This window comes from Phacochoerus africanus, chromosome 12, assembly GCF_016906955.1.
Source record: "Phacochoerus africanus isolate WHEZ1 chromosome 12, ROS_Pafr_v1, whole genome shotgun sequence".
Classification (NCBI taxonomy): Eukaryota; Metazoa; Chordata; class Mammalia; order Artiodactyla; family Suidae; genus Phacochoerus; species Phacochoerus africanus.
Genome location: NC_062555.1, coordinates 16,827,627 through 16,842,031, shown reverse-complemented (window position 1 = coordinate 16,842,031; position 14,405 = coordinate 16,827,627). Strand labels below are relative to the sequence as shown.

Genomic DNA, 14,405 nt, shown 5'->3' with positions numbered 1-14,405 from the left:
CCTTAGGGACACCAGCTTCCTCAGTTAGTGTTCAGGGCACCTGCAAGGTCATTTCATCCCAGGAAACGAAGATGAATCACTGGCAAGTTCTGGGTGGGGGTGGGGGGTATGGTAGAGACAGGGGGCGGGGGGGTATTACCTCTCACCTCTGATAGAGACAGGGGGCGGGGGGGGGTATTACCTCTCACCTCTGATGGAGCAGGAGGGTGGGAGATGCAGCAGCTCCCTGGGAGCAGTGGAGGTGCTCCTTTGTCTCAGATTACAAAGTGTCTAGAAGCTGCTCCTTAAAGGCTATGCAGCGCCTTCTTGTTGGGTCATCAATGGTGCTTCAAAGGAAAGGCAGACACACACCTGTTCTCCAGGCAGATCAGGGCTTTATTTTTGTCCAGAGTCGTACCTCATGTTATAAACAGCATGGGCTCATTGGGTGCCACAGGGTGGCTGTCCTCATGGCCAGTTTAAGACATTTGTCAACACGGAAGGGGCCTGTGAGCCTCTGGCCTGGGCTGGTCCCCGTCGTCCACCAGTCAGGGGGAAGGCCAGGTGGTCAGGACAGGCCAGTGCCCTCACCACTGGGCTCTGAAACTAGGGCTGTCTGGGCCAGTGACTTTTTAGGGCTTGACATTCCCCTTCCTGCCAATGTGACAAACTGGTGGATCATCTCCAGCTCCCCGCCGAGGTCCAACCTTTGGGATGCAAATGGTTCTTGAAATAACTCTGATCTTGAACTTGCTGGCATCTGGTCATCTCCCAGACCTCGATTCCTATCCCCCCCCCACTTAGAGTCAAAGAGCACCTCATCTCCTGGAGCGGGACCGTCAAGCTTTGGAAGGTGAAGTGTGTTTTCCAGCCTTGCCTGTCCCCTCCCAGGTCATTCTAGGTTGTCAGTTTCAGGGAGGGTGGCCGGGCCAGGGAACTGACATTGGGGAGGGCACCCTGCGTCTTAGGTGCATTATATACATTTATCTCACTTGTTGCTCACCACCACTCTGCCCAGAAGTAGTAACTAGCCGTGACTTAGCCATCTCTTCAAAGATGACCTTGTCTCCGCTCATCATGCAGCTTGAAAATGGTGTGATTGTATTTTAAGCTCAGATCTGAACTCTTCCCAGTGTGTCGTACTGTTGGTTTATGCCTCAATCAACACATGCTTATTTAAGTATCTTTTCTGCCAAAAGTACTGCCCTGGGGAGTTCCCTGGTGGCTCAGTGGGTTAAGGATCCAGCGTTGTCACTGCCGTCACGAGGATCACCACTGCGGTGTGGGTATGATCCTTGACCTGGGAACTTCTGAATGCCTTGGGACCGGCAAAAAACAAAAACAAAAACAAAAAAACTGCCCTGGGTAAGAGCAGGGAACTTATGGCCATGGTTCTTGCCCTTAGGGACTGAGATAGAAATGCGAAGGAAGACTTAACAGATGGAAGTTGATGAACAGTGTGAAGAAGCATCACAGGTGCCCAGTAAGTGCAGAGGAACGGCTCAGCCTGCGGGAGTGACTCTCAGTCGAGGGGAGAAAGGGAGACGAGTTCCTTCTTGAATATGAGTGAGGCTGGGGTGGGGCCAGAGAGCCCGACTCTCCCTGAAGCAGACGTGCGTGGTGTGTTCTGAGAGCAGTGCTGTCCCACGATGGGCACAGAGGTGGCAGAGTCAGGAAGGTGGGGGCAGGGGGCCATGCCAGGTTCTGGAATTTAGTCTTCGCGCTGAAGGCAGTGGGGACCCTGTCACTGTTCTCCAGGTCGTGTGCGCAGTAGGCAATGGTTTGAGGAAAGTCAGACTTTCAGAAATGTTAAAGCAGAAACAAAGGGTAGAAAGGGGTTAGGGAGAAGATGGACCAGGGAGGAAGGAGGAGCTTAGAAGCTCGTCCTTTGCCTACCGTGTACCAAGTAATATGCTAAGAAACTAATTAAAAAATTTTTTTTTGTTCAAGTGTAGTTTTTTATTCAAGTGTCAATTTCTGCTGTATAGCAAAGTGACCCAGTCACACATCTATACACACTCGTTTTCTCCTCACATCCACCAAGTTCCATCACAGGAGACCAGATGTAGTTCCCTGAGCTGTACGGCAGGACCTCGTTGCTTGTCGACCCCAAATGCAAGAGTTTGCATCTACGACCCCCAGACTCCCCGTCCATCCCACTCCTTCCGCCTCCCCCGTGGCCACCGCAAGTCTGTTCTCCACGTCTGTGAGTCTGAGAAACTATCATTTCTTATTGTCAGCCTATCCCTCTAAGACAAATATTATTATGCCAGGTTTATCCAAGTGGCACTGCTGTTCAACAAATCTGTTTTCTCTTCTAGAATCACAGCTAGCCTGAAATCGCCAGTTTCTCTTGCAATCAGGTGTGGCCACGTGTGTCACTGCCAGGCTGGCCTGTCCACACTTCTTGGGAAATTGTCTGCTTTCCTCTCTTTCCTTGTTGGTCGGGCCGGGTGGGCGTTGATGATCGGGTGTCTGCTGTATAAGAATTTGTCTGGCCTTTGTCCCAGGTTCCTAGGAAGGAGCTTTTGTCTTTGTGCTTCATGCTGGGCCCTGGAGCCACACCTGGGTTTGTGCTAAGGAGGTGACTCATGGTGGGCACCCAGACAGCTGTGGGTTGGTGGCTGGCCATGGGAAAGACCAACCCTGAGATCAAAGGATGGGAGCTTTGAGCCACGTGGTGTCAGCCTGGAGCCTGACGTCCCGACTTCTGGGGAAGGCACAGGGGCTGTGGATTGAGTTCAGTCATGTGGCCAGTGATGCCAGCGATCATTCGTATGTAAGGAAACCCCCAGAGACGCTCTGGACACTGAGGCCTGGATGAGTTTCCTGGTTGTGACCACCTGATGTGCCAGGAGGGTGACACCTCCTGATTCCCTGGGGAGAAGGCGTGGAGGCGCCATGTTTGAGGACCAGCCAAAGGAAGAGACAGGCGTGGAGCCTCTGTTTCTGGGAGATGGCTGGGCGAGCAGGACCAATGCACTCACGGGCCTGTAGGCAAAAGGTGGGGGAGGGGAAGGCTGGGCACCGAGGGGTGGGGCCGGGGGGGGGGGGGACACATGTCCCAGGAGGGCTGAGGCCTGCTGTGTGGGCCCAGAGGGTGAGATGAAGAGAGGGCTGCCGAGCACGGAGGGAGGTACCGTTTCCTCCTGGGGCTCTTTCTCAGAGCACTTGGAAGTCGGACTCTGGTGGAGGAGGATGGTCGTGAACTTGTGGAAAGAAGACTTGCCTGGGGTCTTGTTTTGGGGGGGAGGTAAGACCAATGGCATGCAGAGTTTCCTGGGCCAGGTACTGAACCAGAGCCACAGCCATGACAATACCAGGTCCTTAACCCACTGAGCCGCAAGGGGACTCCTCGCCGGGCTCTTGACCTGAAACAGCAGAGTCTAATGAAGCAAGCTTTCCTCTTCCTCCCCCTTCTCTCCCCATCCCCTTCCAGGCTACCCCACCCTTTCTGGCCGGCTCACCTTCAAGTTTGAGGGGAAACCTGCATTTGGTTCCTACCCTTAAGACTGAGGTTTCCTGAGTTCAAAGGCTGAGGTTCTAATGCAGCTGCTTCGGGCTTCTGATGCTGGGCTGAGTGTGTGCGTCTTCGCTTGGGGAGGGGGCAGAGGCACTGGGGCTCCTGCCAGGGTCCCATCTGTGCCTTTTCTCTTGCAGGCGTCCCATCTCTGTTTGGGGAATGTGGCGGGCCTGGGAGCTGAGGGGCAGCCACGGCCATCGGTGGGGGTATGTGTGTTGGGGTCAGTTTGGGTGAGCACAGGTGTGTCCAAGGCTAAAGCCAGCTTGCAGCACTGAGTCAAACCTCCTGTGAGGAGGGTAAGAAATTTCAATGTAAGAGCAGAATTCCAGGAGTTCCCGTTGTGGCTCAGCGGGTTAAGAACCGGACTAATATCCATGAGGATGTGGATTCGATCCTGGGCCTCGCTCAGTGGGTTGAGGATCCTGTGTTGCCATGAGCTGTGGTGTAGGTCCCGGATGCGGCTCAGATCTTCCGTTGCTGTGGCTGTGGTGTAGGCCAGCAGTGGCAGCTCCCATTCGAACCCTAGCGTGGGTGCAGCCCTAAGAAGCAAAAAAAAATAAATAAACTAAAAAAAAAAAGGAAAGAAAGGGGCCCCTGGGCAAAGGGAGGACGGTGCCCTTGACCTTGATTTTCTGGTTCCATTCATTTCTGCCATTTTGTAAAACAGCATTGAAAGCACAGTTTATGATTTTGAGGTTCTCTGCATTTTTTAATGCTGAGTAACCCTTAGTGGCCTCGTCCCTGTCATAGCTCTGGTTGCAGAAATAAAGGATCTATGCAGGGGCGCCATGTTGTTTAAAAATAACAACTGAAAAATAGTCAAGAAACATTTTATTTTTTATTTTATTTAAAAATTTCTTTTCTTTGCGCCTGCGGCATGCAGAAGTTCCTGGGCCAGGAAGCGAACCTGCACCACAGCAGTAACCAGAGCCACAGCAGTGACAATGCTGGGTCCTTAACTACTGGCCCACCAGGGAACTCCTAAGAAACATTGCATATAATCCTTGAAATACGTCTTGGGTCCCTAAAAAGCCCTGTGTGGAGTCGTAAATGGCTGTGGGAATCACACGTCTTCCTGCGTTACTAGGCCATCCGTTTTCATGGTTTTGACACTGGCTGGTCCCCTCTCCCCATGACACGGTGTTCTTTCCGCCATGCCCGGGTGCTTCGGATTTGTCATCTTACTCAGTCCCTCTGCCCTGTCCCCACCCCCGGATGCAGGTGGGTGTCTCTCCTGACTGTCAGGCAACAGGGGGGCTCAGCGTCCGGGTGGCCTGTCCAGTGCAGTCAGAGCGAAGGTGCAGGAGTTAAGGGCCAGGCTGGGATTCGAGCCCCCGCCAGTCTGACTTGGAAAAGCCTCGCTTGTTCCATCACCCACGTCATCTTGCTGTGGCATTGGTTCCTGTTTTAAAGGTCACCGACGCACGATATTCCATCTTTTCAGGTCAGGGGTGCCAGCATTCCCGGTTTGGCATTGAACCCTCGGACTCTGCAAACACCTTCGAGGGGAAGCCCCCTTTTGCGCTTGCGCCGCGCCTCCCGCGGCCGGGAGCTAAGTCGGGCTGGCAGGGCCAGGTGGCACATAAGGTGAGTAATTGATTTTCTCCTTATGAATATTTATTCGAGTTTATTCTCCATCTGCTCTTCTTCTGTCACTGCTGAATGGCCACTGACCGGGAGCAAGCCTGTCCCTGTCCCCGCTGGAGGACCAAGGCTGAGTCGGTGACCACCGGGAGACCCGTCTGAGAGCACTGGGTACAATGGTCTGGGCTGGGACCTTTCCAGGCTGCAAATCCTTAATTGCCCGGAGCTCTTTGGAGCTGTCTGGCTCGGCGGTCTGCACAGACCTGCAGGGCTGCTTGCAGGATGGGAGGCCGTTATGCCCTAGTTATGTGGCTGAGCCCCCAGCTCTTGGAAGGGGACCACTTGTGGGTCGCCGATAATAGCCTATGATGGAGAGCAAGGCTGTAAAGTGCGGAGGGCTCATTCGTCTGGATGGATTGGGCTCAAATAATGTCACATTTTAGTCCCTTGTGTAAAATCTCGGCTAAGCACCAAATAGAAATGTATCTTTGGGCCCATGATAGCTGCTTCTTAGGGGAAGAGAAAATTGGTGATGCTCTTTTTACGGTGCAGGGTTCAAAAGTGACTAAGTTTGTGTGCATTGTAAGTCAACTATGCGGCAATAAAATTCATTAAAAAAAAGAAAAAAGAAAGAAAGAAAAAAAGAAGTAGGTTATTCAGTGAGAAGGGGGGGTCCAGGTGGGCATGAAGAGCAGGGGTGAGGACCCCAAGGGCTGTCCTAAGCTGGGCCGAGATGGCTAGGCCTCTGTATTCCTGCCTAGATCGGTGACCGGGGGTGAGTCACGTTGACATGAGGGTGACCCTGGGTGAGGTGGCAGCTGAAGCCATCCCTGCAGGCTGACGGTGAAAGGCTGGCTGCTGAAGTCCTTCCCTGGAGGGGGCATGATAGAGGCTCGTTTCCAAATCCATCACAACCCCCCACCCCACGTTCGAGCGGTGAACAACTGCATCCACAGAGTGGGGCTTCTGAGCCGGTTCCCTCGATCCCTGGGTGGAAGGAAGAAAGGGAAGGAGGAACTGTTGCTTTTTTAGCATCCGTGTCTGCAAGAAATGATGCCCTTAATTGCATCCTTCCCCTTGGCTTCCTTTTTCTTGAGCCCTGGGATGGAACTTGTTTCGAATGCTAAATAAAAGCTCTGCCTGGAGGAGTTCCCGCCATGGCAGCGGCTTAGAGACCCAACATTGTCCCTATGGAGATTTGGGTTCGATCCCTGGCCTTGCTCAGTGGGTTCAGGATCTGGCATTGCCGTGAGCTGCAGTGTAGGTCGCAGATGTGGCTCGGATCCCATGTAGCTGTGGTGTAGGCTGACGGCTGTAGCTCTATTGAACCCCTGGCCTGGGAACTTCCATAGGCTGCAGGCGAGGCCCTAAAAAGACAAAAAGAGAAAGGAAAATCCGTATCAGGGTGGTGTACGGTGATGACTTAACGGACTCGCTGACTGTGGAGGTCGGAGCTGCCGCTTAGACTCTCCAGGCTGGGCGAGTGTTAACTTACTGAGCTGTTGTCCCCGCCTTGAGACTCACTGCACCACAGCTTCGGGAGATGAATGCGTCCCTTCCCAGGTTTGTATCCACCTGGAGGTGGACTAGATGTTGTGATAGAGCCTTGAAGCCTCTGAACCTCTGCTACGGCGCTAAGCCTCAGCCTCTCGATGCACCAGCTGCCTTGGGGGTCTGCCAGTCGTGGTGACTTCCGTCTGCTTCTCCCCTTCTCCTGACCACCGGCCCGCCTCCTCCAGGCGCCCGAACCTGGGTGGGCTGCCTGAATCTGCAGGCCTTTTTCTCTCCCACCAATGCCCTTTGGTCCGTCCCTGGAAGGGAATCTCTCACTTTTCAAAGGATAGGTCTGTAAAAGAAGCAGTATTTCCAGAGCAGTAAATCCTCGATCTGTGTGTGGGCATGCGTGCCTGTGTGTCTGAAATCTCTGCAGAGGGGAGAACAGAGCCAATAGCGTTAAGGGGCCTTTGAATTTCTTTCTTTTCTTTTTTTTTTTTGTCTTTTTGCCATTTCTTGGGCCGCTCCCGCGGCATATGGAGGTTCCCAGGCTAGGGGTCGAATTGGAGCTGTCGCTGCCAACCTACGCCAGAGCCACAGCAATGCAGGATCTGAGCCGCGTCTGTGACCTACTCCACAGCTCACGGCAATGCTGGATCCTTAACCCACTGAGCAAGGGCAGGGACCAAACCCGCAACCTCATGGTTCCTAGTCGGATTTGTTAGCCACTGTGCCACGACGGGAACTCCAGGGCCTTTGAATTTCTGAAATGTCAAGAAAGCAAGAGGGAAGAGGGCACTCAAGGAAGAGCAGCACCAGTAGCAGAGGATGTCACACATGTGGAATCTAAAATATGGCACCAACGACCCGATCTACAAAAGACTCACAGACACAGAGAACAGCCTTTGGTTGCCGAGCTCGGGGGAGGGACTTTGGGGTGAGTAGATGCAAACTATGACGTTTAGAATGGATGAGCCATGAGGTCCTGCTGTACGGCACAGGGACCTCTGTCTAGTCTCTTGGGGTAGAGCACGATGGACGATGGTATAAGAACCAGCATGTATATGTGTGTTTGACCCGATCACCTTGGTTCATAGCAGACATTGGCACAACACTGTAAATCCACTACAATGTAATTTAAAAAAAAAAAAGCAAAGCAAGAGGTGATTGAACTGCTGGCAGAAGGAGGATGGAGTTGAGGGGAGGGGTGTGTGGGGCAGGAAGGGTCCCCAATTTGATTTGCACCCTGAGTATCTGCCTGATTCCGATTCTGGAGTAACCGACGGAGGTCAGGATGAGCCCCCCACCCCTCACAGTCTCTCTTTGGGGGAGGCGGGATGGAGGGACTCCTGGCTGTCCTTGTGTCTGAAGCTGCACACGCTTTGGCGGATCAGCCACTGGACTTGGTTTTCTTAGACACTGTGGTGTATTTCCTCTTTTCCATCCAGAGGAAATGACCCAAAAAGAACTCTGGAGAAGCTTCTGAATCAAGTTCACTCTCCAGCCGGTTTTCTGCAAAGCTGTGAAGGGAAACAAAACCCTTCCAGCCGAGAATGCATGAGCTGCCCAACGCGTCCTGAGCGGAGCCCAGATGTGCGGGGATGGTAGCGCCACTGGGCTGAAGTCCAGTTTGTTGGATCTGGTTCTTGTGGGTGTGAATGAGACTGGGTGCTGTAGGGGACAAAGTTAACTCCAATGGAGGGGCCTCTGGGCAGCAGGGACACTCACGGGGCCACAGGATTGCCAGTGACTGAGCGTGGACCACGCCTGATTCCTCCCGGTCAAGGGACACGAACAATAGGGATGGCTGAAATCTGCTGAGAGGTCTTCAGTCTTATCTTAGCCTCTTCGTCCCACCAGGGACTATGAGGAACAAGTCCCTAGGGGACCGCTATGGAGATCATGGGTCTGGCTGTTTAACTGGGTCCTGGGGAGACCCTGAGGTCTTAGACTCTGCAGAATCTGTATCCTTTTTCTTCTTCTTCTTCTTCTTTTTTTTTTTTTTTTTTGCTTTTTAGGGCCGCACCCGAGGCACATGGAGGTTCCCAGGCTAGGGGTCCAATCAGAGCTATAGCTGCTGGCCTACACCACAACCACAGCCATGCAGGATCCGAGCCACGTCTGTAACCTACACCACAGCTCACAGCAACACCGGATCCTTAACCCACTGAGCGAGGCCAGGGATCCAACCTGCATCCTCATGGATCCTAGTCGGGTTTTTAACCACTGAGCCACAATGGGAACTCTGGCAAGCATTTCTTTTGTTATATTAGAGTGTGTTCTGACTTCTTTAGGGGCTCCTGGAGGCTGTGGTGTGAAGCTTTGGCGCCTCTGTGCTGCACTGAGGCAGAGGGAGCCCCGAGGAGGGAGCTGGGATGCACCTGCCTGGGGTGTGGACCCCTTCCCTCAGGCACGTTGGCACTTCCTCCCCTGGCACACGTCTCCACTGCAGGCGAGGTGGCAGAGGGAGGCAGAGACACATCTCATGTGTAGACTCAGCCTTCTGAGTTGGTCTGAGAGAGCTTTGCACTCAGGCTCAGGTAGGCGGCCCGGCTTGGGGGGTGGAGGCCCAGGGCCCGTGTTGTTCGCAGGAGGACCCCGCAAGAACTCTGGTGCAGCTCAGCGGTGTAGGCCCATGTTTCTGCTATTTCAGGGAAGTGATTTTTCCTGAAATGCTCGTCATTGATGGATTCCACATCCCCACCAATCTTGAAACAGGAAGCTGGTTGGTATGTGGGGAGAGCGGCTTGGGAGAGGTAGGCCCACAAAGCAGAGGTGTGTAAAGACCACCTCACCCAGCGTGGGGGGCATTCAGGGCCACAAATCAAGCCCAGGTACCCCCAGGTCTGGGAGCAGAGGTGGGCTCCCTCGGCCTCTGGACGTCAATCACCTTCTCTGTCACGGAGGTAGGTCCAAGTCAATTAAAAAAAAAAGCTGTTCTCAGAGTTCCTGTCGTGGCGCAACGGAAATGAACTTGACTAGGACCCATGACGTTGCGGGTTGGATCCCTGGCCTCGCTCAGTGGGTTAAGGATCCAGTGTTGCCATGAGCTGTGGTGTAGGTCACAGATGCGGCTTGGATCTGATGTTGCTGTGGCTGTGGTATAGGCTGGCGATGACAGCTCTGATTCGAACTCTGAGGCTCATGGAATTTGTTGCCCTTTTGCCTGGAGCTTTTCTGAATTGGAAGCACCGCGATGCTCAGAGGGAGGGGACTGCTTTTCACACAGCACAAATCCAGCAGAAGTGGGGATTCATTGCAGGAATGAATTGTGGACTTTCATTCAACAGTCCCTTTGAAACTGATGGCATTTAGGGACCTATTGGTCATTGTAATGAGCTGGGCCGTCCCGAATGTAAAATATTCCTATAAATTTTATGGCCTCCCATAAAACAGAACTGTCTTTGCTTTTATTTACCAATTGCGTTTTTCTTCCCATTGGTATCATTGTAAATCTGAGCTCTCAAGGTTGCAGGTTCAAAACCAGGCATCTTAACTTCTGTTGACTGCATCCTTTACAGTAGAGAGATGCTGGCCCTCTTCCCCAACCTCTTTCCTGGGCTTTTGGGAGATAAATAGCTAAGTCTTTCCTCTTGTTCTTTCTAGACTTTGACATACATGAGCCAATACACCTCTTACTCCTGTTTGAACCAGATTGATTTTTTTTATTTTTTGGTCATTTGCAATGCAAGGCATCCTAAAATCATAGGACTTATCACCAAAATGATGATAAATAATATTTGCCTGCAGTTAGGTGATACCAAAGGCCCTTCAAGAACTTGCAGTGTCATTGCCTGTATTAACAATATTTCTGGGAGTTTCCATTGTGGCTCAACAGTAATGAGCCCAATTGATATCCATGAGGATGTGTGTTCGATCCTTGGCCTCGCTCAGTGGGCTAAGGGTCCGGCGTTGTAGTGAACTGTGGTATAGTTCGCAGATGAGGCTCAGATCTGGCTTGGCTGTGGCTGTGGTGTAGGCCAGCAGCTACAGCTCTGGTTTGACCCCTAGCCTGGGAATTTCCATAGGCCTTGGGTGTGGCCCTAAGAAGATGAAAAACAAAACAAAACAAAACCCAAAAACCCAAAGCTCAAAACACAGTATCTCCTTATTTCGTGTATTCATGATGCTCTGGCATCTGTGGCCTCGTTGCCTGGGGAGGGATTGCTCCTTCAGAACCAGGCAGTTCTTAGAGGTAGCAAAGGACTTACCCAGGAACTTTCATATGCAAACCATCCCATCCAGAGCCCTAAACCACCTTTTCCATCTGGCTCTTATATTCTAGGAGGCAATAGTCCTCTCTCCTACCCAAGGCCAGGCACCAGACAGCTAGAGGTGGCCCCTGTGCTCCAGAACCTGCTGAAATTATTCAGACCAGTCAGTCCTAAGCCTGCTCACCCTGTCCTGACCTGTTTGTCTGTGGAAACAATAAAATCTTGCGCCCACTTTTTCACCTTTGCTCCTTCTGCCCTTTGACCGACCCTGCTGCTTCCCTGCACAGCCCTGCAGGGTGTGGAGGTTCTTCTTCTTGGGAATGGAGCACAGCCACAGCCATAGCCTTGCAGGATCCAAGTGGCATCTGCAACCTATGCCACACCTTGTGGCAGTGCCGGATCCTTAACCCACTGAGCAAGGCCAAGGATAGAACCTGCATCTTCATGATATGAGTCGGGTTCTTAACCCGTTGAGCCACAATGGGAACTCCCCAAAACTATTTTTTCTCCCCCCCCCCTTTTTTTTTGGTCTTTTTAGGGCCACACCCATAGTATTTAGAGATTCCCAGGCTAAGAGTCCGATCAGAGCTGTAGCCGCCAGCCTACACCACAGACACAGCCATGCAGGATCTGAGCCATGTCTGAAACCTACACCACAGCCCTTGGCAATGCCGCATCCTTAACCCACTGTGCGAGGCCAGGGATTGAACCCACGTCCTCATGGATGCTAGCTGGCTTTGCTAACTGCTGAGCCACGATGGGAACTCCCCACAAACTATTTTTTCAGTGGCAGTCATCTCCTGATCTCTTGGGCTCACCATACCTGAAAAATAATAAAATCTTCCTTTAAAGCATTACCCTGAATTTCAGATATTGCAGTGGGCATAGTGTGGGTGCTAGAAAAGGCCATTTTCATGAACATTCTGGGGGAGGAGCAGAGAATCCTGTGGCTAACTTCCCTCTTGCTTTGCTTCCAAGGGTGTTAATGAACTTGATGTCAAAGCCATTTATCCTGCAAAGATTTTGCCTCAATAGCTGACAATGGTTTGAGATCCTCTGCTCTTTGTTAGATTTGTTCTATTTCATCTTATACTTTTAGTAGAGGTGGTGGGGAGGTGGAGAAAATTCTAAATAAGTGCAAATGGTGATACACAAGTTTTATGGCCCTATTTTTTTTTTTTTTAATCCTAGCAGCCCTTTGAGGGCACAAGCATGATAGAAATTCATTAAATCACTTGTATCACATGTTTTAAAATGTCAGTTTTCATCTAAGAACTTTTTGTAATCAGCGAATAGTTTTGGAGCCGGGATAGTTCCATCATTCATCTGCTTCCTGTCCCCAAAGGGGGAAAAAAAAAAAAAAATCCCACATTTCCTACTTGGTTCTACTGATTGGCCTCTTGAATCAGCTTTAGGGCTGGAAGACAGAGTAGGAGATAAGGACCTTGGTTTTCCTTTCAGGGACATGGTCCCCCACTCTGGAGAGCTGAAACCTGGACCTTTTTTTTTTTTTTTTTTGTCTTTTCAGGGCCACACCCAAGGCCTATAGAAGTTCCCAGGCTAGAGGTCCAGTCGGAGCTACAGCCACTGGCCTGCACCACAGCCACAGCAACGCCAGATCTGAGCTGTGTCTTCGACCTGCACCGCAGCTCAAGGCAACGCCAGGTCCTTAACCCACTGAGCGAGGCCAGGGATCGAACTCAGGTTGTCACTGCTGAACTGCCACAGGAACTTCTTTTTTACATTGAGCCTTTGTGGACCACACGAGGGGGTGCCCCCCAGTTGGGAAGAAGCTTTGGAAGCTGGCCAGCAAATGAACATGTCTAATCCACTTCCATTGGTTAGATAAGTCCTTTGAAGCAGGCAAACAGAACAGGCAAACCTACCCCTGAAGTAACAGAGTGATTCAAATAGAAACGCTTTAGCCTAAGAGTTCCGTCTTCTGTTTAGCAATGTGAGCTGAATGTGTCTTTAGCAGTTCGATGTTTCCCACTTAATCCTGGATTTGTGCTGTCCTGTGTGGGAATAGTTTAATTTCTTCTGGGGAGATACAGGTGTCTTTTTGACCCAGATCTGGCCCCAGAGGACTGGACGAGGCTGGGAGGGGGATGTGCTTGACTTTTCATTTTTCTTCCTCTGGAGGAAGGACTATGAAGAGGGCTGAGACCGGGCTTAGCCCAGTGTCACCTGGACCAGCAGGAAAGCCCCTCAGTGGCTTTATTGAAGATTGAATAAGCTCACATTTTAGAAATTGTTGATAACCATTCTGATTGCTTTGGGGAGCAGTAGGGGCCAAAGTGCACCTTCAGGTTCTGGAAGAAGGTGACATTTGCACTGTCGCTTGTCCTGGGGTGGGAGGTCAGAATAGGAGGAAGGACTTTGCTGTCACGTCCTGGTTTGACCTTAGACGGGGGCCAGGTCCTCCGGCAGAGAAAGGCCTAGGGATTCTTATGGGGAGGTTGAGCCCCTAGCTCCTCCTTCTGCCACCCCATGGAAGCACCAAATGTGGGGAAGAGGCAGGGATATGAAGTCACATACAGAGCAGGGGATGCTTGGAGTGTCCATGCGTCCCAGTGGGTGTGTGGTCACTAGGTGTCTCAGAGTCTTGGTGGTGGATCTGTTAAATGCTGTCAACTGCTCTCAGCAGTGCCCAGGGCACCCAGGGTGCGGGTCACCCCTGAGGTGAAATTACCCAGACTGAGCCAGAAAAAGCCAAGGACAAGACAGCACGAGGTAGCCTGGAGGATGATTGATGGAAGCACTGTGTCCATCAGGACCTGCCTGAGGAACACGTCATCCTTCCTTGAGGGTGGCCAGAAATTCCTGCATAGGAGGAAATCTGAAAAACTAAGGCATTTCTCCCAGCCCCTGGGCTGTGGGCTTGGATTATTTGTATGAGAGCTTTAAAGGAAATGCCATCGTGAAGGCCAGAGATCTTGGGCACATGGGGTGGCGTATTTAGTAAATGCACAGTTTTTTTGAACTTCTGCCATGTGACGGGCACTGTTTTTGAGCCCACGAGATGGACAGTTGAGTGAGGTACAGTTCCTAGACTCTGGGGAGGACACTAGGCTAGCAACTCGCCCATTACTGGTCACGACCGTGCATTTCATAATCAGCACGTAGCCCGGGATCTCAGATCATCTCGTTGTGGCCAGGGGGGGCACCGGCTGTAAAGACAGGTCATGCCCGACAACTAAGACTTCGATTTCTTCAGGCTCCCCGCTGTCTCCTCTGGTGGATTTTCTGCAGCAGTCACTCGGGCTGATACTGGCCGTGGTGCAATGCAGCCACATTAATATTCTGGTCAAGGCACAACTTCCCCTTCCCGGGCTGTGATCTACGGCTGTCTGCAGCTTCAGCGTCGCACTCCCAGAGGGGGCATCTGGGCTGTGAGGGGGTTTTCAACCCACAGAAGAGGATGTAGAGCAGACCTGAAAAGCTCCTTCACCTTCCCGAGATCTTAGGGACAAGGGTCCGAGTTCAATACCAGGGCCGTAAAGACTGAGACCTTAAACGATCCTGCAAAGGAAACGTCCCTAATTTACAAAAGATAATAGCTATTGCTCTCGGTTTATTGGGTCCCGTTTATGCAACGAATGCTTCTCATT

At 51.8% G+C, this 14,405-nt stretch overlaps 1 protein-coding gene across 1 annotated transcript in view; it reads left to right on the top strand.

Annotated features, from left to right (window-relative positions):
* LOC125112441 (uncharacterized) overlaps window positions 1-14,405 on the top strand; it is a 66,590-nt gene that overhangs the window by 13,520 nt on the left and 38,665 nt on the right. The window contains exon 3 of the mRNA XM_047754625.1: window positions 4,947-5,089. Within this exon, the coding sequence (XP_047610581.1) occupies window positions 4,947-5,089 (143 nt within the window). The remainder of the gene's footprint in view (window positions 1-4,946; window positions 5,090-14,405) is intronic.